We start from the raw sequence: 24,792 nt of genomic DNA on the forward strand, positions 1-24,792 counted from the left end.
GTTTTAAGTGTTGTTGAAAGACTTGTCTCATTAAATCTGGTTTTAAAGAACCCAATTACAGTGTCTATGTCGTTTGGTCCAATGTGTCTTATTGACTCAAAACACTCTTATTTCCCCTTAAAGTGCATGCTAAGTATTTTCTTTTGTTTTGCGTTGAAATATTTTCATCAAATAAAGTTTTCAACATGTTTAAAAAATAAAGCAAGGTATATTAAGAACAATTTGCCAGCATATGGTCACTATCAGACACTCTAATCATGAAATACTGATCTTAATTATTTTTTTGATTTTCGTTCAATTCAAATTTCATTTCTCATAAAAATTGATCTTATAGAGTACAATCTTCTATAATACTGAGTATTTTTTATCATGCTCTAATGAAAAGATAAAGTTTTTTCTTAGTAAGGGATTCCTAACTTACTGATTGTATTGAATAACTTTTTTATATATCAATATGCAGGCCTGATCATGCAATGGTTTTAAACTTCTTCTAACGCTAATAGCTGTAACGCTAACAAGTCTCCATTGACAAAGCCCCATTGGCGAGATTTTTAATTTCTAAAGGTAACAACTAACTCTTCTCCTTTTTTTCAGTCTGATAAGTTTTTAATTATTTATTTGTTATATACTATTTATCACTTTTGACCTAATGTTTTGAATAAAAACCTGATTACTGATGATTTTGCAAACTATTTTCCTAATCTATTAGAAATAAATGGCATATTGAGCATGGTCAGTAGCTTATGGCCTTTTTAAACTATTTTGTCATTTCGAAATAGCTGTCTTGATCAAACTTAAACTAAACTTGAAGGTTGTATCGAAGTTCAATAAGTATAAAGATAGTCATAGAGTGAAAGTAGAGGTGGGCAAGCATAATCTAGATTGTCCTTCTAAATGGATATATTACCATATCTGTTTTTCCTAATTCGGAAGCTGGATGGTCTTATTGATTCTTTTCTGATTTTTATGTAAGCAAGCATTACGGATTTCCATCCACTACATAAGCTTAACATTTGCATGGCTCAAAAGTTGCCATTGCTACAAATTCAACTCTGAAATTTCTTCCTATACATGTTGAGCATCTAGCTTAACTAATATAAGCCCTTATCTTGACACCTTTGTGGTTTCTAGTGAAGGCGCTTTTCATCAGAAAACGATGCCCTTTCAAGTACTATTCCTGTACAAAAATTCTTCAAATTATCAATTATTGCTCCACTGGTTTTGTGACCCTTACTCAGGCTGCTATCCTCAATAGGATAACAATTTGGATACACCTTTCACTTTCAGTGAATTCGGTTAAGTATCAGCATTTGTGTTTGTTGAATCATATTTTTCTGTTCATCAACCTTCTAAAAAGCTTTATTTAAAAGTCTGGGTTGTTCATCTTCCCTTTGCTTGTTATGGTATACAAATATCATAGTATTCAAGTTGGCCGTACCATTGGGAATTCTTTTGCTTAGTGAACTCCATAGAATGCTATTTCATTATTCCTTGTGCTAAATTTTAGAAAATGTTTTCCTAAAACAGTAAGATTTTCAACAATGAAAGAGGTAATGATATTTTGACATCTAACAAGTCTATTTCGTGCATTAATAGGAAACTTTTTAAGAATTTCCTCTCTAGCTAAGGAGTTAGAGGCATCTACAATTAAATAAAGCAAATTTTGGAAACGCTCAGTATTAAAATTAAAACAGCATAAAATCAGTGATTCACTAAATCTATCTTTGTCGCAACATTCTAAGCTATATAGGGGTTTTAAGAATGGCACAGCTCTAATTACCAACACAAGCTTGTATTTTCGTTTGAACACTCGGTTTTATTTCGCAGAAAAACTTCATAGGCTTTCAAGGATTCTTCAGTGGCATTTGTTTGTCTTAAAGTATGACTTGCTGCAAAATTCCTTGGTATAAATTCTGGAATATTGCCGGGTGCTTACCACACATTATTCAGTCTATATCTTCTGAAATTTCTTTTTCCTTGTGTTTGAAACTGGTTTGTCGAATTGAACATAGAAACTTTATTTTTATCATTTTTGTGACAATAAGATTTATAGTCGTTTGGTCCACGAAAGTAATAAAATCTAAATCTTCTTCCATACTGTCTATTTTGATTGATAATTTGCTTTCCTCGGGGCCTAATGCTTTTTTACATATTTTTGGCCTGCCACCTATTGCCCTACTATTATCTGCAAGAGGAAGAAGCAGGTATCTACAATATTTGGTGTTCCAAGCCATTCACGACCTTGTTTCATTAGAATAGTTGCTGAATGTGGATGGATCTGTTCATAGGGATGGATTTAGACTCTCACGTAAAACCTTACAAGCTGCCTCCCAAAATTTTACACTATTTCTCTTTTTTCCATGGATAACCTATAACCATGGTTAACACGGTAACATTATGTTGATTAACAATGATATTTATGGATATAAGTTCAAAGTTTTTGATCACTTTAGATTTCCTTTTCTACCAAAGTAAAAGATATCACAAGAGTTTAATATTTTTGCAATAATGTTGGCATATGAAGCTTTTTGGTAAACTTTACGTAAATGCATTTATTTGTACTTTTTTATCGGTTCATTAATTCGTCTTTTACCTAGTTCTAAGAAAACTGTCAGGCAATGTTTTTTGGCATATTCAAACACAAGAATAATGGTTGAGGAATTAAAATTAAGAACCTCAGTTTTAACCCTTGCTGAAAGACTTGTATCATTAGATCTGTTTTTGAAGTCTATACTGTTTGGTCCCATATGTCCTTTTGGCCTAAAACACTCTAAAAGTTACTTCCCCTTAAAGTGCATGCTAAGTATTTTTTTAGTTTTGTAATAATATCATTGAAAATTCTTTATTAGTAGATAAATTCATCGGCATCAGAAACTTCCACGTGTTTTAGTATGATTTTTGCTATTTAAGGCCGCCGCAAGGGAAGTAATTTTTATTTCCCCTCTGCCAAAGCTATTTTTTATTAAAATTAAAAACCTATCTTGTCTTCTAAACTCAGATTTTCACATGACACCAGATGTAGTGAAGTAAGGTCAGTAATACCCCTCGAAGCGCGGTAAAGGGTGGCATAGGGGATAATGATTAAGAGTGAGGACTAGCGACCTTTATCATCACTCCAGGTTATGGTAAATAATCAGAATGCATAGCTAAAATTAACAGAGACGTACCTACTGAGTTTGGAAAAGAGACATATAGCAAAGACTGATTTTTTAAATTGATTTCAAGGAAACAGCAGTAGAGAGTACAGGCAACAGTGTCTAAGCAGATTATAATGACAATACATAAGCTATTACAAACATAAGGTAACCAAGTAAACCTAAATTAACTCAAAGCAATCAAAAAATCAAGTATTTTTCAAAGGTTAAAATATTTAAGATAGCGGGCCCTTGCTTATCCGTAGGGCTGGTATATATACTTTATACCTTAGCCTCGTATGCATTTTCTAGCAAGAAAGTGACATTTCGAGAATTTTTAACTCAGCCACGCATCCTTTAGGCTCTTGGTTGATAGGGTTATTTGAAACTCCATGTCTTAGTAAAATTGGGTCAACTATTTGATTTTATTAAAAATAATTCTAAGTTGACTCATCAACCCAGTACAGTAGTCACAGAATGCCTTTTGGCTAGCTCTACTTCCCAATTAACAAATCCTTAAAGTTTCAATTTAATCCCCCTGATCCTTCCCCGGGTATTGCCAATATATACTTTTTACAACATTGAATCTAAAAGCATGTTTCGATTTATTTCACAATCCTCTCAATATTCCCTTTAAGTTTAATGTTAAGGCCCATAGCCTAGGAAGTATAAGTGGCATACTAGCATTTATAGCGGTAGTAGTATAACTAAAAGTGGCACTATTGTCAGCTCTACTTGTTGTTTAATAGTAGTGGGCAATTTGTGCCATTGGAAGTTTTTAACTTAATACTCTAATTTGTTTGTGACATATGCCCTTTTGACAACCTTCATGATTATATTGCATTTGATTTAGTGCAATATTGCAAAGAGCTTTATCTCAATACCTTTAGTCATTTAAGACCCCTGGTAACACCTGCCACGTTTTCTCAATAACAAATTCAATGCAAACACAATGGGCAAATTTCACATATTATCACCTCGGCCCATGGAGCTAAGCTTGGTTTCCTAATCCCTAGAGACATCATTATTGGATTTTTTCGAATTATACAGAACAAAAGCAACATTTAAAAATTTTGTTCAGAGAAATTTTGGAGGACGGCCTCAAAAAGTTGTGTGGGATGGAGCTGGTTGCCCTTCAGTCACTTTTGACTCCAAGTAACGGCAGGATAGTTTTAAATTTTGACAGGAGTAAGGCCCTTCAGGAGATCTTCCAAAATGTATTTACTTACAAAGCGGCTTGATTAAACGAGCCTGATTAACTCTTCTATCTGAAAAGGCTGTTGTGGTACCAATGATTACTATTGGCCTTTAGTTCTGCTCCTCTTAGGTTTATTGTAGCTCTTAATTTTTTTAGAGAGAACTTTTTGAGAAAGTAACTTTAGACTTAGTTTAAATAAAAATCCCCAACAAGCGACAAACCTTACCATTTTCCTTTCAATATCATAATATTTATAGTGTTTTGTTTATAAGATAATAAATCAGAGTTATTTATAATATATAGTTTCAAACTACACTACACTTGAATAAACCAACAGGTACAACAACATAAAGCACAATAAGATACTTTGAACAAAATAATTGATCAATACTTCTCAATAGCCAAGGCGGGGACAATTTGTGGTCAAAGTAACTTCAACGTTATAGAAAGCAAGAAATTATGCATATCCTTATTTTTTATTTGAGTTTTGTTCTACATCTTTGCTCTGTAGGGAAACTATAAAAGTTTCTTTTATTAATTATTAAGAATAATTACAATAAAAACGAAGAGACGAAGAGAAATAAACTTCAAATTAATCAATATGAAGTTCTTTAAACCAATTGCTTTGCAAAAGCGCGGCATAGGTAAAAAGCAAAATGGACGAATTACATTACTTACTTTTTTCTTTTCAGCTTGGTGCTTCGTTACAAGAGTTTGGTATCAAACAGTTCGTGGTAACGAACTGTAGTAAGGAGTGACCCGGCTCAATAGTAAACGAAACTCTAAAAAACGGAATTTCGATGCTAAGAGACATATCAAAAGAATCGGATTTTTATGCTGATTTTAAATATATAAGTTTCATCAAATTTAGTCTTTGTCATCAAAAGTTACGAGCCTGAGAAAATTTGCCTTATTTTGGAAAATAGGGGGTAACACCCCCTAAGAGTCATAGGATCTTAATGAAAATGACACCATCGCATTCAGCGTATCAGAGAACCCTATAGAAAAATTTCAAGGTCCAATCTACAAAAATGTGGAATTTCGTATTTTTTGCCAGAAGACAAATCACGGGTGCGTGTTTATTTGTTTTTTGTTTTTTTATCCCAGGGGTCATCGTATCGACCAAGTGGTCTTAGAGTGTTGCAAAAGGGCTCATTCTAACGGAAATGAAAAGTTCTAGTGCCCTTTTTAAGTGACCAAAAAAATTGGAGGGCACCTAGGCCCCCTCCCACGCTCATTTTTTCCCCAAAGTCAACGGATAAAAATTTTGAGATAGCCATTTTGTTCCGCATAGTCGAAAACCATAATAACTATGTCTTTGGGGATGACTTACCCCCCACAGTCCCTGGGGGAGGGGCTGCAAGTTACAAACTTTGACCAATGTTTACATACAGTAATGGTTACTGGGAAGTGTACCGACGTTACACTTCCACCAAGGACGTTTTTTTGGTTTGGGTGTGGGGTTCAGGGGAGGGGGCTATATAGGAGGATCTTTCCTTGGAGGAATATTTCATGGGGGAAGAGAAATTCAATGAAAAGGGCGCAGGATTTACTAGCATTACTATAAAAAAAAAAACAATGAAAATGTAAACATGAAAAAGTTTTTTCAATTGAAAGTAAGGAGAAGCATTAAAACTTAAAACGAACAGAGATTATTACGCATATGAGGGGTTCTAAGAATACTCTAGCATAAAGAGCGAGGTATTTAGGAGGAGATAAATACTTCGCTCTTTATGCTAAAATTTTTTTAAATAATTTCAACTATTTATTCTACGGCCTTTCTGATTCAGGGGTCATTCTTAAAGAATTGGGATAAAACAAGATTTAGTGTGAAGAGCGAGGTATTAACGAGGGGACCAACCCCCTCATATATATAATCAAAAATATAAGAATATAAAAGTTTGTTACGTAAGTTAATTCTTAAGTTACGTATTTTTTTTTTACTAATAAAAACGTTCGTTAAAAATAAAAGATTTAGTTGGCTTTTTAAGTAACCGAAAAATTGGAGGGCAACTAGATCTCCTTCCCCACCCCTTATTTCTCAAAATTGTCTGATCAAAACTAAGAGAAAGCCATTTAGCCAAAAAAAGAATTAATATGCAAATTTCATTTTTATAATTTATGTACGGAGAGCCAAAATCAGACATGCATTAATTCAAAAACTTTAAGAAATTAAATAAAAAAACAAGTTTTTTTAAATGAAAGTAAGGAGCGACATTAAAACTTAAAACGAACAGAAATTACTCCGTATATGAAAGGGGCTTTTCCTCCTCGACACCCCGCTCCTTGCGCTAAAGTTTGATTCTTTCTCGGAACTCTACTTTTTAAAACAATAAAAAACTTTAGCGTAAGGAGCGGGGTGTCGAGGAGGAAAAGCCCCTTTCATATACGGAGTAATTTCTGTTCGTTTTAAGTTTTAATGTTGCTCCTTACTTTCATTTAAAAAAACTTGTTTTTTTATTTAATAGACTTAGGAAGAAGGTTTTTCCAATTGAAAACTTAAAATATTCACTAATAGGAAAAAATTTCACTTTTCAGAAGCATAAGCTGATTGAAGGGCACGTAGCCTTTCCTCGTAACGCACCTTATTCCCCTAAAGATATACCATATTGTTATTTTCCAACCATTTTCTTAGGCATAGTTGGGAAGTCATATAAGTATGTTTGCAGGGATGATAGCCCCCCCCCCTATTCTTGCCCATGGTCCTCGTGGAAGACTTTATTTATGATATGTTATTGCTGAAGGGACGGCATCTTTGACCCTTGATTTCAAAAAATGCTATAGCCTTCAAAAATGTTTGAAGGAGTGTTGAAATAAATCTAAATATTTTATGTCCGTGAATGTTGTCCAAAGGGCGTATGTCAGAAATCCTTTAAAGTGTAAAATTGAAACTTTATGGGCATGTTGAGGCAAATGTTAAACTATTCCAAAGGCTGGTGTGCATAATACTACCAATGCAATTACCTTTACTACCTAGGCTAATGGCATACATGTTGCCCGAATGATTTATGCGCATTATCGCTGAACAGCTTAGAGTATAAAGTTTAAACGTTTATGAAGTTTTGAACAAACCAAAATACGTGTTTAAACGTGCTTGGCGTGTTAAACAAACCAAAATACACCTATTACTACATCTACTATTAGTATATTATAGAACTATCTAGAAAATGGGTTTCAAGGTGAAACTGTCTGAAAAAGTTGAGGAGGATTTAGATGTAAGTAAAAATATACTATTTAAATTCAGGTTGTTAAAAGAAATATCCGCACTAACTCAAGAGTCGCTTGGAGTAATAACTAAAACTGTCAGGGGACATTAAGGGAAATTTGTATTAATAAAATGCTTAACATCATTAGAGTCAAAATTAAAGTTCATATGAAGAAGGAAGCTGAACAATATATAACGTAACATGTGCTCGCTTCCAATATTGGCTACTACTGCTATGGCTACAATTTGTAATGGCTCTAAGGAAGATAGAATGAATATACGAAGGAATGTTTAGGGCCTTTCTGAACTCAACCGAAACACAGCAAATGTATGTAGGTAGTAAAAATGGCGTATCACCACTATCCTTGAAACAGGTTGAAGAAAAAGTTTGGAATTTTCAGTTGAAGTAAGCGGGATGTTGAACTGACCAGAGGCTCTAAGTGCATGCTACTACTTTTGTTACAACTACAACTGCCACTACTACTTACTAACACTGCAACTAGTATTAATAGTGAGGTAAAACAAAAGCCATACAAAGGAGTTAAATTATACTTTTTTCTAGGGACTGAAGTTGAACTGAACCAAAACATACTATGTTTCAGTAGGTTGTCTAAGGGGTGTATCATCGATTTTTCAAGAACAGATTCTAATATTTAAACTTCAAGCAACTTTTAAGTGGGAGTGTAAACTTTCCAAATGTTTATGTGTTGACAATGCAACCCTAACTCCTATTGATAAAACTACTGCATCTGTTACTACTACAAATAGATCTATTGCTATGGCTAAGGACATTAAGACGAAACTTTAAGAGGATGTTAAAAATATATTTTGAACTAAATCAAAACAGGCTCTAGGCTTACACAGATTGTCAAAAAGGTAAATCGCCGATTTCCCAGCAACGGCTTAGGGTATTGAGCTGAAAATTTCAGGGCCTGTTAGGTGGCTGTTTAACTAACCAAGAGGCAAATATATATGTTACTATAACCACTACTCATACTACCACAACGATTGCTAGTACTACTGCTAAAACTGCTTGAAATATTACTACAGCCACTATTATTACTAAAACCATCATATTAAAGTAAAACTTTCAGGAACTTTCTTAGGGGGTATTGAACTAAATTGAAATAAATTAAGTGCATTGTGGCTTTCAAAAGGGCGCAGTAGCTATATCCGTGCAAATACTTAGAGGATTAAGCTTAAACTTTAAATGCATATCAAGCAGCATTCTGAAACAACCAAAAGGCATTATAGAAATGTTAATACTGCATCCACCAGTACTACGACTATTACTACTATTAGGCTGAGGTTTATAATGTGAAGTGTTCAAGCAATGGCAAAACCTATTTGAATTCAAATCAAAACATTATAAATGAATTTTTATACTGTGATTTTCGACGGACAAAAGTGCATCATTTGAATTTTACTACTACTGCTTCTACAAATCCTAGTACAACTTCTATCACCTCTAGCCTTCCTGCTACTTTTATCATTACTACTACTACTACTTTTACAACTATTACAAATACTAAGACTATCGGAGGGATATCAGGCTGAAATTCTTAAAGAGTTTTGAGGGAAAACCTAACTAAATTTAATGAATCGACTTTCATGTAATCTGTCAAAATGAAATATGAGAAAAATCTTAAGAACAGCTCAGAGCTTTAAATTGAACTTAACTATACTTTGCATGTTTTATTCAACTGCTACTTCTGCTGCCACTATTACTACTTCAATATTACTACTGCTGCTACTCTTACTACTACTACTACCGCTACTACTAATACTCTTAGTAAATCTCAGCTTGTCAAGGCGAAATTTTCAGGATATAGGATTTCCAGAAAATTTACACAAACGCAGTCTGTCAAAAGGGCGAATTAGCAATATCTTAAGAAAGGCTTTGAGTTTTTTATTTTCAGGTAAAGCTGACGGGAATGCTGAACTACTCAAAAATAACTTTTTGGATATTATTAAGATTAATTTTCTTAGTTAAATTAATGCTGCTGCCACTGTGTAACTATTATTAAGACTATGTGGTATTAAGTTAAAACATTCACTGACAGTTATGGGATACGTTTTGTTAAAAAACAAAAATAGCAACATAATAATAATAATTTATTGTTACCCTCTGCATAGAACAAAAATGCACTATAGAAGTGCAGACAAAATGAATAGAATAACAAAAAAGGGGACAGAAAAAAAATGCGCACGCACAATTCTTGACAACTTCAATCACTTTAGAACACTTTTTTGTTAAAGATAAAATATTTTTCGATCAGCTACTAAATGGTTCTCCTTATGAAATTTTGTATTTCTAATAAAATGCAGTGGGAAGTTTGGGTACTTGAGCTACCTATTCCGAGTATTTTAAGGCCTATAGGCCGACCGGTACCAATATGGCTCTTCAAACTCACTCCCACTTCCTTCTGCACATTACATAAATATAACTGAATAAACCCCTTATTCATTGTCTTCTTCATGATCTAGCATACGTATTAAACATTATAAGGTTTCACAGCTGGTGACACTAGACAATTGAAAGAGGTGAGTTGGTGGAAAACCGATAATTCTGTTGCAGCGTTCAGCAAATCTACGTGACAGTTCGTCCATTTTTTGACAAATCTCAAAATCACCGTGCAATTGCGAAATGTAAATATTACGAACCTAAATGGTGATACTAAGAAAATACTTGCCGAACCTAAAGAACAGCAATCAGATTTGTCTTTTATCAGATGCAGAGAAATAATTCCAAACAGGGTTAGGAGCGGGTAAAGGTATTAGGTTCATGTTAAAATGGGCGAAACAGTAATATTTCTGGTATGACTATGGACATTAATGCCGCCACTTCACCGCCATTTTGACTAATTAAAATTAAAATTACGGCCTCATATTGTTACCACATATAAGTATTCAGATTGTCAAAAATGCCTTATGTGCATAATTCCATAATTGTTTGAACATCAATGTAGGCTAAATATTTTCGAAACTTTTGCATATTTGGATTTACAGACCAAACTATGTCCTGGGAAGGAAATTGAAGTAACCACCTCTACTCTTTTTCCCTCTAGAGGGTCCTGACTTTTGATGACCTTTAAAAATCGTTGTATTATAAAAGTGAAACCTTGCCAACTAGATCTTCTGCTAAAAAAAGGTACAAAAAAACTGTTTTCAACTTCACAACTTTGGTCAACCCCATTTTATGAGGGCTCAAAGATCCACCAATAAGTTTCCCAAATTTTGTATAGAACATAAAAATAAATATTGCTTGAAATTCTACTCAAATAACAGCAACGACATTTTCAAAACCAAAACCAAAGAAAAAAACTGATAAAATATCCGACCAGAGGGCTAAAACGGGGTAAACTTTATTTATGATGCAAATTATTGTTTGACCTATAGGCTATCTAGATTCAGGATGTAATTCTGGGTATATATATATAATAGCCGATATAGGTTCTAAGAAATTCAAAAATTTCTTGGAAAAAACAAAAAAAAGAAGTGAAGATAAAAGTTCTCCTCTGAAAAATATATTAACTATGATTACCTATTCTGCAGATTATGGATCAAGAATTGTTTTCTTAGCATGCTCCCTTTTGTCCAGCTAGGCTCTTAGTTTTCAAATAGTCTAGTTGTTTTGACCTATAGGCTATCTAGATTCAGGATGTAATTCTGGGTATAATAGCCGATATAGGTTCTAAGAAATTCAAAATTTCTTGGAAAAAACAAAAAAAAAAGAAGTGAAGATAAAAGTTCTCCTCTGAAAAATATGTTAACTATGATTACCTATTCTGCAAATTATGGATCAAGAATTGTTTTCTTAGCATGATCCCTTTTGTCCAGCTAGGCTCTTAGTTTTCAAATAGCCTAGTTTTTGGCTGCTTGGCTAATTTAAAGATAAATATATATATATATATATATGTATATATATATATATATATATATATATATATATATATATATATATATATATATATTATATATATATGTCACATATTTGGCATTTTACTCATAGTTACTTAGATATGCAAGGATTTGCAGCAATTATATTGATTTTGAAAAAAGATGGAAAATTTTAAGCCAAAAATTGATTTTAAGAGGTTTTTCTGCCAATAAATTAACTTGGCAATTAAAAAAAATTAGTTTTCATTATAACGAACTTTTAAATAAATACCGAAAGAATTATCTTGAAATACTTAACGAAATCTTTGGTTGATTTTTACTTTCTTTGTTACTGAGTTTGGCGTGTCCCTAATATTTGACAGTGGATATTCGGAGGCTTTTAAATATATAAAATTTTCAAATGATCTTATTTTGCATTCGTTTCCTTGATTTTTATCTAGGCCACATTTTCATCAATAGAGAAAATTTGATATAGTGAAAATTTTAGTAATAATTTTTTAATATTAATATAGATTTCACTTCGTAATATAAATATACGAGGGCCAGAACCAAGGTATGATAAGTTTGTTTTGGTGTTACTTGGTTGTTTTACATTTGCTTTTTTCATAGGCATATATTTTGGGGTGATACCTAGCACTGGGATACCATAGCGATTTTGTGGTAGGCATGCCACTTGCCTGGGTAGGGAATTTAATGTGCCGAAACCCTATAGGCAAGTGTGTATTCTCCTGATGAGCCCTTGTGTTGTTGCCTCTGATTTATTTGTTGTTTTTTCATTTTTTTATTTTTCATATTTGATAAATGACGACTTATACTTACTCATGACATTACTGCCTGTCCATGGATTATTCTTTATGGTTGATTGTGTATGGCTATGCTGTTCGACCTATATGATTGCATGGATGAGAAGGGTTAAGGCCTCATTAAAGTACTGATCTATATTAATTACTAATGTAGGAAAACAGTCTTCCTTTTCTCCTTCTGTCTTTGTTTATGTATTTGTGCTGTTGCATTCGTGATTTATTTTTTCATTATATAAGGAAGTTTTGCGGTTAATTTACTTGAACATTCTTTACTATGTAGAGGCAGATAGCTTATCAAAATCTGTTTGTATTATGTATAGTAAATAGGCATACAAATAGAAATACAAAAGTGGATTTTGGTAGGGAAACTAAAAGATTCAATGTAGTCTTTCAAAACCAATGAAAGAGACCATGACAATGATAAATAAATTGGTATAAATCTTAAACTTAGAGTAGTGCTTTTGGATAAATTCAAATCCTGCAAAAATGAATCTATCTTTGCTCTTACCCTGGGGGTTAGGGAGAAGAGGTTTTATTTCTTTTATTTTGTCTTTGCCTGTGATTAAATTAGTTATTCACAAATTTTCTTATCAGGCTTCAATGGGGAGAAAAATACTGGTGGCGAGGCGTAAATTTTATCCATCATTATTGCTCTTGCAACTTTAGTTTTGGTTTTCAGTTAGTAGTATGATGTGTCCCTAAATTTTTTAAATTTAAGTTTAATATACTTGTTTATTATAATTTGTTGAAAATACGCCTCTGTGTTTTATTCCTTTAAGTAGTTGACAAGGTTACACCAGTGTTAGAAAGACCAGGCGTTGGCTGATGTGTTTGCTCTATAAAATGATGAATTCAACTTTCATCAACCAGTTCTTCAGTTAAATTGACGGTGTAAACCGATTGGAACAAAATCTCGTCAACGAAAACTGTTTTATGACGACTGTATTAGAGATGCTGGTAAATATTCATCACTTCATGTAATGCATGGTTAGCCACCGACTCCACAAAAATATTGAAAAAATGCTAAAGGGGAATGCTGTTTATAATACAAAAGCCGTAGGGTAGGGCAATAGGAAAAACTACTGGCTTCATACTTTTATTAAGCCCTAAAAAATGTCTTCTCATTTTAAATGATACTGGAAGATACTATACAGTAAACAGTACTCATAATTGTACCTAAAGTGGGTACCAGAGTATACTAAAAGATGCTGGAAAATCATTAAATAAAAAGAAATTGTCTACTTTTTTGTCTACTTTTTATCAAAATCATTTTGAATAGACGTTCGCCACCAAATACTCATTATAGATGTCATTACATGATTAGAACTCGGTTAGACGGGATATTTTATCCCTCTTTAGTAGTAATGTCTCTTGGTACCTTGTTTGGTATTTTAGGGCTAAGACTATTTTTCACCTGAATCAGATTTCCAAGGAAAACAAAAGAGCTACATTAAGCCAAAGGTGAGTGGAAATAAAGTGAAATACTTTTTTAAGAGTAAAACAACTATAAATCACTTTGAATAAATGTAAGAAAATGCAAAATTAACAGAAAATAAAACACAAACAAAGTCAAACTCTAAAGGAGCAGGATCCACTACAAAGATGAGAAAGGATAACTCCCCCGGTTCCTTCCAAAGATCTGATCATAAATAAAATTTTATTAAAAGCAAAATATATTCTATATTTTTTTTCTCATTTAGCTGTATTATATTGAACATTAGTAGGGCAATCAGGGATTAATATCAGCGTATAAAAGTTATTTAATCCAAGTTCGTTTCCTTTCTTCAGAAATTTTTGTTAAGTTAGGAAAGATATTTTTATTTGTAGGAAATATAAGCAAATCGTTCAACTTTAAGAATATTTTCTGCAACTTAAAAATTACGTTCTTTTCTTTACTTGACACAGGAAGTGCTTTCTTCATACCTCTTAGTAGTTTTTTCGGCTTTTTTTACTTTGACTTACTTATTAATTACGATTTCTCTTCCTTGAAGGATTCATTGAATTTTTTTTCATTGAGTGATTATTTCTCCTCATTTTTGGTTTAATGTGGCTTTTTACTGTTCAATGACTACATTATTTGGCTGAAAAGGCTTTTTAACGATCGTTAAAAATGAAGAATCACATTAAACCAATATGTTTGGAAACTAAGTGCAATAACAGTTTCTATGATTTAAATCCCGTCAACTGTTATAATCATTCGGCGGGCAATGGTTCCCACCAACACAACTCATAGTCATATACCCTATCTGAAATCCATCGAGCTTAAGCTGCCTTAGAGTTAGACAGCAAAAATTCTTAAAAAATCCAGCCAAATCGAGACTTTGTGAAATTCTAGGCAGTTTGGTTTTCCAGAGTGTTGTTTTGCTAACGGGAAAATGTTGCCTTATCAACAAAGGAAAATATCCAGCAAGAAAAATCTCAAGCTTTGTTCCTGACTCAAACACTTTATTGCTTGGAAATATCGTAATGATAAGAGTACCTAGCGTAGTATAGATAACACAGCTAGGAAGAAATTATTCAGTCCAACATTGCCGACCAAAATTACCCAAAAAACAAGAAGAAGAGTTATTATAGGCAGCGCAATAGCGATGCCTGCACAATGAGGGGACAATGTATTATTTTTTTGCCATGGCACTTTTTGTCAAAAGAGCTGTCGTAGAAACTTTGACAAGAGCAAATTTGATTTAAAATTGAAATGGCTAGATCCCTTTTCAATAGTCGAAAATAATTTGAGGGCAACAAAATCTCCCTCCCACGCACACCATTTACCCAAACCCATCCATTCCAGATTTTTCGATGTCCATTTTGTTCAACGTATTTGAAAGGTCTGGATATTATGTCTTAGAGGATGACAAAACCTCAAAACCCTCAGAGCAAGGGTTGTAAGTTACACCCTGGGTCATATAATGTATATATATAGAAAGAGGAATTTCATAAGCTTCGAAGAAGGCTACTTTAATTGTTAATCATAAGGTCTAGTATTTTTGGGATTCAAAGAAATCAGAGGATTGATATCCCCCCACCCATACCGTGTATTTTCCAAAATGCATGTGATGAAAACTTTGAGATAGCTATTTATAGGTGAGAAAACTTCGAAAACAGCTCATTGGATTGAAAATTGTAAAAGCCAGTGCTCTTTGTAATTGTCAAAAGTTATTAAAGGGCCACTGAGCTCCCTCACACGCCTACCATCTCCCCAAACATATCCAATAAAAACTATAAGATAGCCATTTTGTTCAAAATAATTGAAAGGTCTGAAAATTATGTTTTTGAGAATGACAACCCCCCACAGCCCTCAAGGCAAGAGTCGTAAGTTATGAAATGGGACATAAAATTTATGTGTGGAAAGAATGGTCATATAACCTTTGGAGGGAGCACAGTAGACTGGTAGTCATAAATTCTAGTGCTCATTTTAAGATTCTGAGTGACCAGAGGGTGGATAACTCCCCAAACCTCATATTTTCCTGAAATGCATCTGATTCTATTTTTGAAATGGTCATTTGTTGTCGTCAAAACTTTGAAAACAGCTCATTCGATTGGAAATTCAATAGACCAGTGCCTTTTTCCAATAGTCAAAAGTGAGTTGACGATAACTAACCCCCTCCTACGCCCACCTTTGCCCCAAATAAATCCAATAAATTTTTTTAGATGGCCATTATATTCAACATTATAGAAAGGTCCAGAAATTGTGCCTTTGAGTGTGGCAACCCCCACAGCCATCAGGTTCAGAGTTTTAACTTATGCCCTGGGAGCATATAAGATATATATGTAGAAAGCTTGATCATATAAACTTTGGAGGGGGCTTATTCGATTTGTAATGAGATGTTCTAGTTCCCTGTTTAAGACTAAGAGTGATCAAAGGGTTTATACGTCCCCTTACACCTCGTATTTTCCCTAAATAAATCTGATAGAAATTTTGAGATCACCTTTTTCTGTCAAAGAAAATTCGAAATATTTCATTCTGTTGGAAATTTAAAGAGCCATTTCCCTCTTTTAAAAGTCAAAAGCTGTTGGAGGGCAACTAAGCCTCCTCTCTCACTCACCATTCCCCCTAGAAGATCCAATCAAAATTTTGAAATTGCCATTTTGTTCAACGTAATTGAATGGACCAGAAATTTTGTCTTTGAGGATAACAATGTCCTAGAGCACTCAAGACAAGTTAAGTTTTGCTCTTGGGACATATAATGTATATACAGAAAGGGTGATCGTATAAACTTCGGAAGGGTGCTGGTTTGATTGGTATTCAGAGTTTATAGTACTATTTTTCAGGTTCAGAGTGATCGGAGGTGGATAACCCTTACCCTCCCAAAGCTCGTAATTTCAAGTGTTGCATCTGAGAGTAATTTTGAGATGGCAATTTGTTGTCGTAGAAACTTTGAAAAAGGCTCATTCGAATGCAAATTGAAACGGGTAGTCCCTATTTATTAGCCAAAAGTAATCAAAGGGCAACCACCACCCCCCTATGCTCATCAATTCCAAAAACACATCTAATCAAAATTTTAGATAGCAATTATGTTCAGTGTAGTTGAAAGGTCTGGAAATTATTTCTTTGAGAATCCCGACACCTTTTCAAGACCAGAGCATAATTTTTACTTTACTGAAAAAAATGGCTGTGGATTGTCAGTTTAATATACGTATTCTGACACAAATTCCTTATAGTTTAAACAATTTTTAATCTATCAAAGCTAAAACACTTCAAATGTATTTTGTTTATTTATATCATATAATGAACAGCCTTGTTAAACTCAAAACGAGCAAAAATTATCATGAGTAGGGCTGTAACGCCAATGCCTCCTCAAGATTAGAACAGAATTTTCACTTTACTCAAAACAAAATACATTTGATTTTTTTTACTTTACTTTTACGTGTTTAAAATGTTTTTGATAGAAATATGAATGAGGAAGTAGCAGCTCTTTTCGCAAGCCCGTTCTTTTTCAAAAGCATCCAGTCAATCTTGAGACAGCCATTTTCTCCATCATAGTAGAACGGTCCAGCAAGAACAGTCTTTAGGGATAGTAGGCTTGTCAACCCCTCAAAATTTTGCAACTGGCCCATTTCAATTTAAAACCAAGTTTTTGCAAAAAATCAAAAGCGATTGTATTAATTGATTACCAATAAGACACATCAGCAATATATCGAGAATGACTGTGGGTATTAAGTTGAAACTTCGGGGGATACTACTATTACAGCGTTTTCTCTTACAAGTTAAATGAGTAAAAATAATGTAAGTGTGTCCTGGCTGCCAAATAGTGTAGATGCAATCTTTCGGGAAAGACATTATGTTTTGATTTTCAGGTCAAATTCAGATGCTGCAAAATTTAATAAAAGTACTTTTGTGTCGGGATTCAAAATTGTGGAAAAAAATTCTCCAACATATAAATAGCAGCCCATACAATGGATTCTTATAGAAGAAAATTGAAAAGAAGACAATTTTTCTTATAAAAACACCATTTCAATAAAAAAAGAGCACAAATTAATGAAAAAATTAGATCTACAAGACTAGTTTTTCAAATGAAAGCATAGAGCTCAATTAAGCCAATAGTGAACAAAAATAAAATCATAAATTCTCCAAGCGCAAAACTCCCACAATTCACTACAATAAATAAATGGGACTCAAAACAAACACTAATTACAATAAATAGCTGAGTCAAAGTCAAAAACCCAAATAATTAACAGGAGTAGGTCTGATAGCACCTATGGCTTCTCAGACCAGAACAAAGTCTGCACTTTACTGAAAACAAAATATGTTTAGAATTATTTCACCTTTATTACTTTCATAAAGGAAAAACTATCAATACTTTAACGAACATATGTCAGTACATGTCAATTTAACTGTCAATCCACGGTCATAATGGTTTATCATATTCAGTACAGGTCATGGTCCGGTTAAAGTCAGGGTATAAGGTTTTTTAGCCCTACTGATGTTAATTTTTGCTTGTTTTTAGTTTGACTGTTCTTTATTGTAATCTCTGTTTGTTTTGAGTTTCAATTGTTTATTAGTAGGAATTTGTGGTAGTTTTACACTTAAAAGATTATTTAAATATACTGTTTTTCATTCTTGGCTTAATGAAGCTCGTTACTATACTTTGAAAAACTAGTTTTGCGGAAAAAGCCTTTTAAATTAATGCATTAATATATTTGGGTTCAATACTGCTTCTTTCATATGGCTATAATTTTCTTGAGGTGCTAAATTCTTCAAAAGGCACTGCTTGTTACAGTTGTGATTCTGGCTATCAAATCTTCTCAAAAGTGTACCTGACACTGCTCTGAGCCCACATAAGTCATGTTTCCTTTCTGAATAAAGAAATTGAATGACATTTGCTGATAGAATAGGTACTTCAAACCTCCTTAAAACAGCGAAAAAAGCATGAGGTTTTTGGCATCAGCTCATCCTAGTCAAGGAATCCACAAAAAGTGTATTAGTATTTAAATTCAAACTGCTTAAACTTTTTAATTAGTACAATTATCTACAATATTACACTTACACAATTTATTTAATCTAACTGCATCAATTGTACTTACGGAGATCCTTAAGCCAAAATATGTACTAAAAGGTAGTAACACCAAAAAATGTTAACAGTTGAGCTAAAAATAACTAGAAATTGAGTAACATATGTTAAAAATATAAAAAAAGATATTACCTATTTTATGAAAATAGAACTTGTTCCTTCCTATTTGTGGTGGCTCTTCTATGCTTGGGTCAAAAGAATGCACTTCACATCCGTACTCAGCCAAATCAGCGTCGTAAGACCAATCAGAGTTTATTCCAAATGAATAGATGAGACAGTTTCCCGGTAAAGGCCGAACATTTTTATCAAAACATAAAGCTTTGTGGCCATCCATTACAACTCGGTGTTTTAAAGACGACCGCCAAATATGCCCTCCAAAAAATTTTATGTCTCTGCAAGCACCCAAATTATTCCACTGGTGCCAACGAATGATGTCCTAAATATAATATTGCAATTAGAAATATATCATATTCGTCTGATGTTTCATGTATCTACACAAACAATTATTTTGAGTTAAAAAAAAGCAGTTGACAAAAATATATATTCTGAAATCGTTACTCTCTTCTTTTTGTTCAAATATACATCAGACAAATATAATTTTCAATGGAAAATTTTTTCAATGATGAATTCAAAATTTACCTTAGATCATAGTAAAAAAAGAAGTTTTGACAGAGTAAAGAGGTTTAGATCTTGTATAAATTACAAATTTATAACCAGTCAATTACTGTGAGAGAGGAGGTAGTAGAAACAGAGTATGGGCTCATTTAACCAGAAGACATTAAGATATATAATACTACTATTACTAATAACTCACTGCAGCACCAAGCCGCCTGAGGCCATTTCAGCTACGCAGGCTCCTCCTAAAACCTAATCTATTCAGGGCCTCCCTCTTTACAACCTCCCAAGAATGTCAAATTTCCTTTAAATCATTATTTATGACATCCTCCCAACCCAGACAAGGACGACCTGCTTTCCGTGTAGCCCCAGACGGTTGGCCAAAAAGGAAAATCTTTGGCAATCTGTCATCCTTCATCCGCAAAATGTGGCCTAACCATCTCAACCTTTCCCCGAGCCCGAGGAATCATAAACTTCTTAAAGAAGTTATGAGGGTTTTAATTAGCCATAAAAAGACCTTAAAATTTCTCTTTTGGAATGGTTTAGAATTTGTATTTGCTAGTTCTTTTAAAATTGACAATTTGAAAAGTTTTTTAGCCATCTTCACGGATAGAAATTAATAGGATGCCTACCTTAGACTATATGAATGCCCTTTTCAAAACAAAATCCTCATGATTATTGATAATGAAAATATTGTATTACCTATATATATGTTTATTTATTTATAACCCACTTACATAAAAATGTATATAGTGGAGTAAACACAAGTGAAAATCAACAATAACATTACAAAAAAAAACCAACAACAAGCAACAATAAGTCACCAAAAACAATTAAACAGCCATAATATTAAATAAGTAATTTGAATGAAAAAAACAAATTAAGCAATGATGAAGCGACAATCGCTGATACACTGTTTCCGAAACCTTTTTGTGTAAACCAGTCAGCTTTTCGGTAATATTCAGGAGGTTAGATTTGTTTATTAATTTTCTGTTCCTATACCAAAGAGGAAGATATAGGAGATATTAACAAAAACGGAAATAGGCCACCCAAATATCACTAAAATCCTTATTCCTAAGTATAATATAAATCCCAGAAAGGTAAAGAACAAAATCATCTGAAAAAGTAGAATACAGCTTTCTAGGGGCAATGTGGTTATATTTGTCTCGATTAGCTATAATTTTAGAAAAACCAACCCGAATCTTCTTTTAGAATCCTGGAATGCAAGCTCACGAGAAGTTTTTAAATCGTTGGTAAGAAAAATACCCAACACCTCATCAAATCTACACGAGGAATTTAAAAAATCTTAGAGCTTAGAGGTTTAGGAGGGGATGGAGAATTGAAAGAAAGATATTCACGTTTACCAACATTAAGTGAAAAACCAATTTTAGTAAAATAATAAAAAACATTATTAACCATCTGCGATAGTTTGAGTTTAGATCGGCAAATTAAAAGATTATCATCAGCATAAGTAAGGTTTTAAAGATCAATTAACCCAACAAAACACATAGAAGCTATATTCTCAAGAATAGGAGAAATACAAAATTTCAAAATACTTGGGGATAACATTCCACCCTGTCGTACACCCCGACAAATAGGGACAATAAAAGAAGAAAGGGTGCCATTATTTTTAATTCGAAGAAAGGGTTTGTCATACCTGAGCTTCAGAAGAAAAATCAGAGAAATGTTAATGCCGTGGCTATAAAGAGAATAAAGAGCCTGACTGTGTACAATACTTTCGAAAGCCTTAGAAAGATCAAGGGCACAAATGTTAAGACCATACCCTTTAGCCGAAGCATCTTTCAAAAGACAAACCAGAGCACGGCAACTGTGCTGGCAACCATGCTAGACTGAAAACCGAGCCGGTTCTTTCAAAAATTAGCATTCAAATTTATGAGAGGCAGTAGGATATATTCAAGGATTTTACTAAGAATACAAGTAACCGTGATTGGCCTCCAAAGAGAACAATCGAATGGACTCTTACCTCGCTTAAGAACGGAAATGGTAGTTCCACACAAAGAGCTATCAGGAACAAGAGAACAACAAAAACACATTTGGAAATGCGACTTTAAAGAAAAAACAAAGTCGGGCAATTTACTTTGAGATGATAAACACTAATTCTGTCAACTTTAACAGAGCTTAATTTCAATTTCTTAACAGATCCAATTACAGCATCAACAGAAATGGGTATAACTTGTGTCTGAGTCAAGGAAGACGGGAGAACCGAATCAAGCAACTTTGAGTAAAATGCGTGCACTGCATAATTCACTTTGGAAAATATAACTGAATAATGGCTAGACCATGCAGCTGGCAAGATGAGGCAATTAATATTTGCTGAGTTATCTAATTTAGATGAATTAATCACTTTTTCCCATTCATTCTTGTTGGTAGAGTAATCTAAACCTTTTTATCGGCTAAAAAATTACATCCTAATCATCATTCAGATCAACATTGCGTGAAACTGAAACCTACAGAGATTATTTTGGGGATTTTGAACCATCCAAAAGAAAATATTAGCGTCCTAGTGCTACTAGTTCTACTCATACTTCTAGTATTACTGCTCCTACTGTATCTACTACTGCTACAACTGATAATGTTACTAAAGCTAAGGTCTCTTCAACCTATTGTACTACTGCTATACTACTGTTATCACTAGTACTACTGACGCTACTACTAATATAGCTATTTAAACTAAGCGTATTGAGGTGAAAATACTGGGGATTATAAAAACTGTTTTGATTAAATCAAATCACACTATGCCAAGAGAGTTGTCAGGAAAAAATATCAGCGATGTTTCAGGAACAGCTTATGGCATTAAGTTGAAAGTTTCAGCGTGTGATGAAGGTAAAGTTAGAGAAAATCAAAACTGCTATATGCATACTGCTACTAATGATATTATTGTTACTACGGAATCTAAGAGGTATTAGGGTGAAAATTTCAACAAATATCTAGGCAGAAGTTGAAATAAATAAAAAAAAAAAGTATAAGCCCGTAGCTAGTCAAAATGATGCCACAACATTATTTTAGGAAAGCCTCTACTAGTATAATTATTATGTTACAGCTTTTAGGATAAGTTGTGGCGGATTTTTAACCATCCAGAACATACAGTGGGGGTGCTAATAATACTACACTACCGTTAATGTAACTAATGACACTTAGAGTGTTAAAATTAAAATTCTAGGAAGTGTTTAGAGGGAATAACAATTAAACAAAAAAGCTATATGCGTGCAGGTTTTCAAAAGAACGTAAAAGTAATATGTGAAGAACTATAAGATATAAATATATAATCATAGATATAAATTCTATTAAAACTTTTAGAGGAGAATATTCGATTGAAAATAAAAAGCTCTAGTGTTTTGTTTAAGAGTCAAAAGTGATTAGAGGCCAAGCAGTCCTTCCCCTAAGCATATCAATTTTTTAAACACATCCAATCAAAATTTGTAGATGGCTATTTTTGGTCAACAGAGTTATATGGTCAAGTAGCTATGTCCTTAGGAATGTTGGGTATGGTAACCCCCCATGGATATACATTTTGCATAAATGCTGATTTAAAAGTAAATCAAAACGAAGCCTATGTAGCTGGGTTGCCGACAAGACATCTCAGAAATATACCAAGAACGACAGAAGGTATAAAGTTGAAACTTTCAACGTTCCCATTACTTCAACTTCTTCTCATACAGCTTAGCTAATGCAAAAGAGTTTAAGTGTTTCCAGGTTGTCAAAGCACATAGATTTAATTTCGCGGGTATGATACTAAGTTTTTATTTTTACGGTCAACTTGGGGAGTTATAAATCTAAATTAAACAGTCCTATCTAAGTCTAGCTATTGAAAAAGTTGTATGTTCTTAAAAAGTTTGAAATTTTCTTCTTCAGCATACAAATAGCAAATATAAGTAAGAATATTTATAGTGGAAACTGAAAAGATATAAAATATTATTTTGTTTTTCCGTGAAAAAAACTGTGTCAAGAAAATAAGAGAAGAAATCAACTTTTAAGAGTTTTCTGACATAAAAAGTTTTTCAAAGAACAGAAAAAACTCCTTTAAACCATTTTACAAGCCTAAAATACAGAAAATCACCATCAATACATAAATGAGACCCAAAACGATCTGAAATTACAATAAATAACAAAGTTAAAGTAAAAACGAGCTGAAATTAACACGAGTTTCATTAAACAGCCCCCATACTTTCTTAAGAATAGAACATAATTTTAACTTTACTGAAAAAAAATCAAATGAATGTTGATTGAAAGTTTAATATTCTTATGCAGATATTTTTTCCTTAAATTATTAATGATTTTTATTTATTAAATTTCAAGATGTTACAATATCTAAAATGTTTTTATGCCTCAAATTAAATATTTTTTTTAAGTGATAAACAACATCACTAATTTAATAAGCCTTATATCAATTAGTTTTATATTTTTATCATAGTCTTAGGTATTTAAATGCATATTAGTTCTTTTTTCTCAAAATTTAAGATATATCAACGAATATTTTCATTTTCTTATGTGGCAAAAGTCATACAGTACCCTTTAAATCTCTTGTATATGATTGCTGAGAGGTTTGGAAAATTTTTCTACTAGTCTCTTCATTTGTTCATTTTTTTATTTCCTTCCTCTCTTGTCTGTTTTAGGTCCCTTCTTGTTCTGTTCCATGATTATTCTGTATTTGTCTGCTTCTTGACTCTAAGCCTTCTCAACTCAGTCTACGTAACTCATAAGATAAGTAAAATAAGCATTTAGAGTTTCACTATCTACTACATAATTTTGATCTTACTTTACTCCAAATATTTGGGTGATCTAGATTTCTCATTTGCTAATTTCTTTGAATTCAATTCTCAATTTTTGGGTTGCACATTTCTTTGGCTAGCATATAGATTAGACCTGTCAGTTCCCTCACAATCACTTTGTCTAGCTACTGGTAGGTTGGTTCGTCTCAGTTTTTGCGTATTTGATCAACTTTTGTTATTCTTGGTAGTCCCCATAAATGCTGGCCTTCATTTAAATTTGGTACCCAAGTTCACCACGGGGTTTATTATTCCCCAGTTGAAATATTTTTAATTCCCAATTACTATCATTATTTAATGGCTCCATTTGTTGAAAAAGCTCTTTTTGACTATGGTGTAAGCTTGGTCTCCCCTTTCTCTTTATTTTCGACCACCAAATATTCACGAACTCACCAGAAATTTACCCCTGCGTATAAAATATCATTTTTGGTCCAGATTAGAATCTGGTTGCGTTAGCTGGTTAGGTTCTCTCAACACTTTTGGTTCCTTTTCTCTATTATGAGCCTCCTCTTTTGAGGAGGTTCCTTATGAACTTCCTTTTTGAGGAAAAACTCCTTTCTTTTCTGCTGTCTATCCTGGTTTCCACCCTCTTTTTGTATTTTTGTATTTTGAACCACTCTATTCCTGAACCTGTTAAAAAG

General features: G+C 33.1%; 1 protein-coding gene across 3 annotated transcripts in view; it reads right to left on the reverse strand.

Moving 5' to 3' along the window:
• LOC136042325 (probable methyltransferase-like protein 24) overlaps positions 1 to 24,792 on the reverse strand; it is a 123,090-nt gene that overhangs the window by 81,030 nt on the left and 17,268 nt on the right. For all 3 annotated transcript variants that reach the window (XM_065727278.1, XM_065727279.1, XM_065727277.1), the window contains exon 2: positions 18,882 to 19,185. In XM_065727278.1, coding sequence (XP_065583350.1) covers positions 18,882 to 19,185 — 304 coding nt within the window. The remainder of the gene's footprint in view (positions 1 to 18,881; positions 19,186 to 24,792) is intronic.

Source organism: Artemia franciscana, unplaced genomic scaffold, assembly GCF_032884065.1.
Source record: "Artemia franciscana unplaced genomic scaffold, ASM3288406v1 Scaffold_1102, whole genome shotgun sequence".
In the NCBI taxonomy this organism is placed as follows: domain Eukaryota; kingdom Metazoa; phylum Arthropoda; class Branchiopoda; order Anostraca; family Artemiidae; genus Artemia; species Artemia franciscana.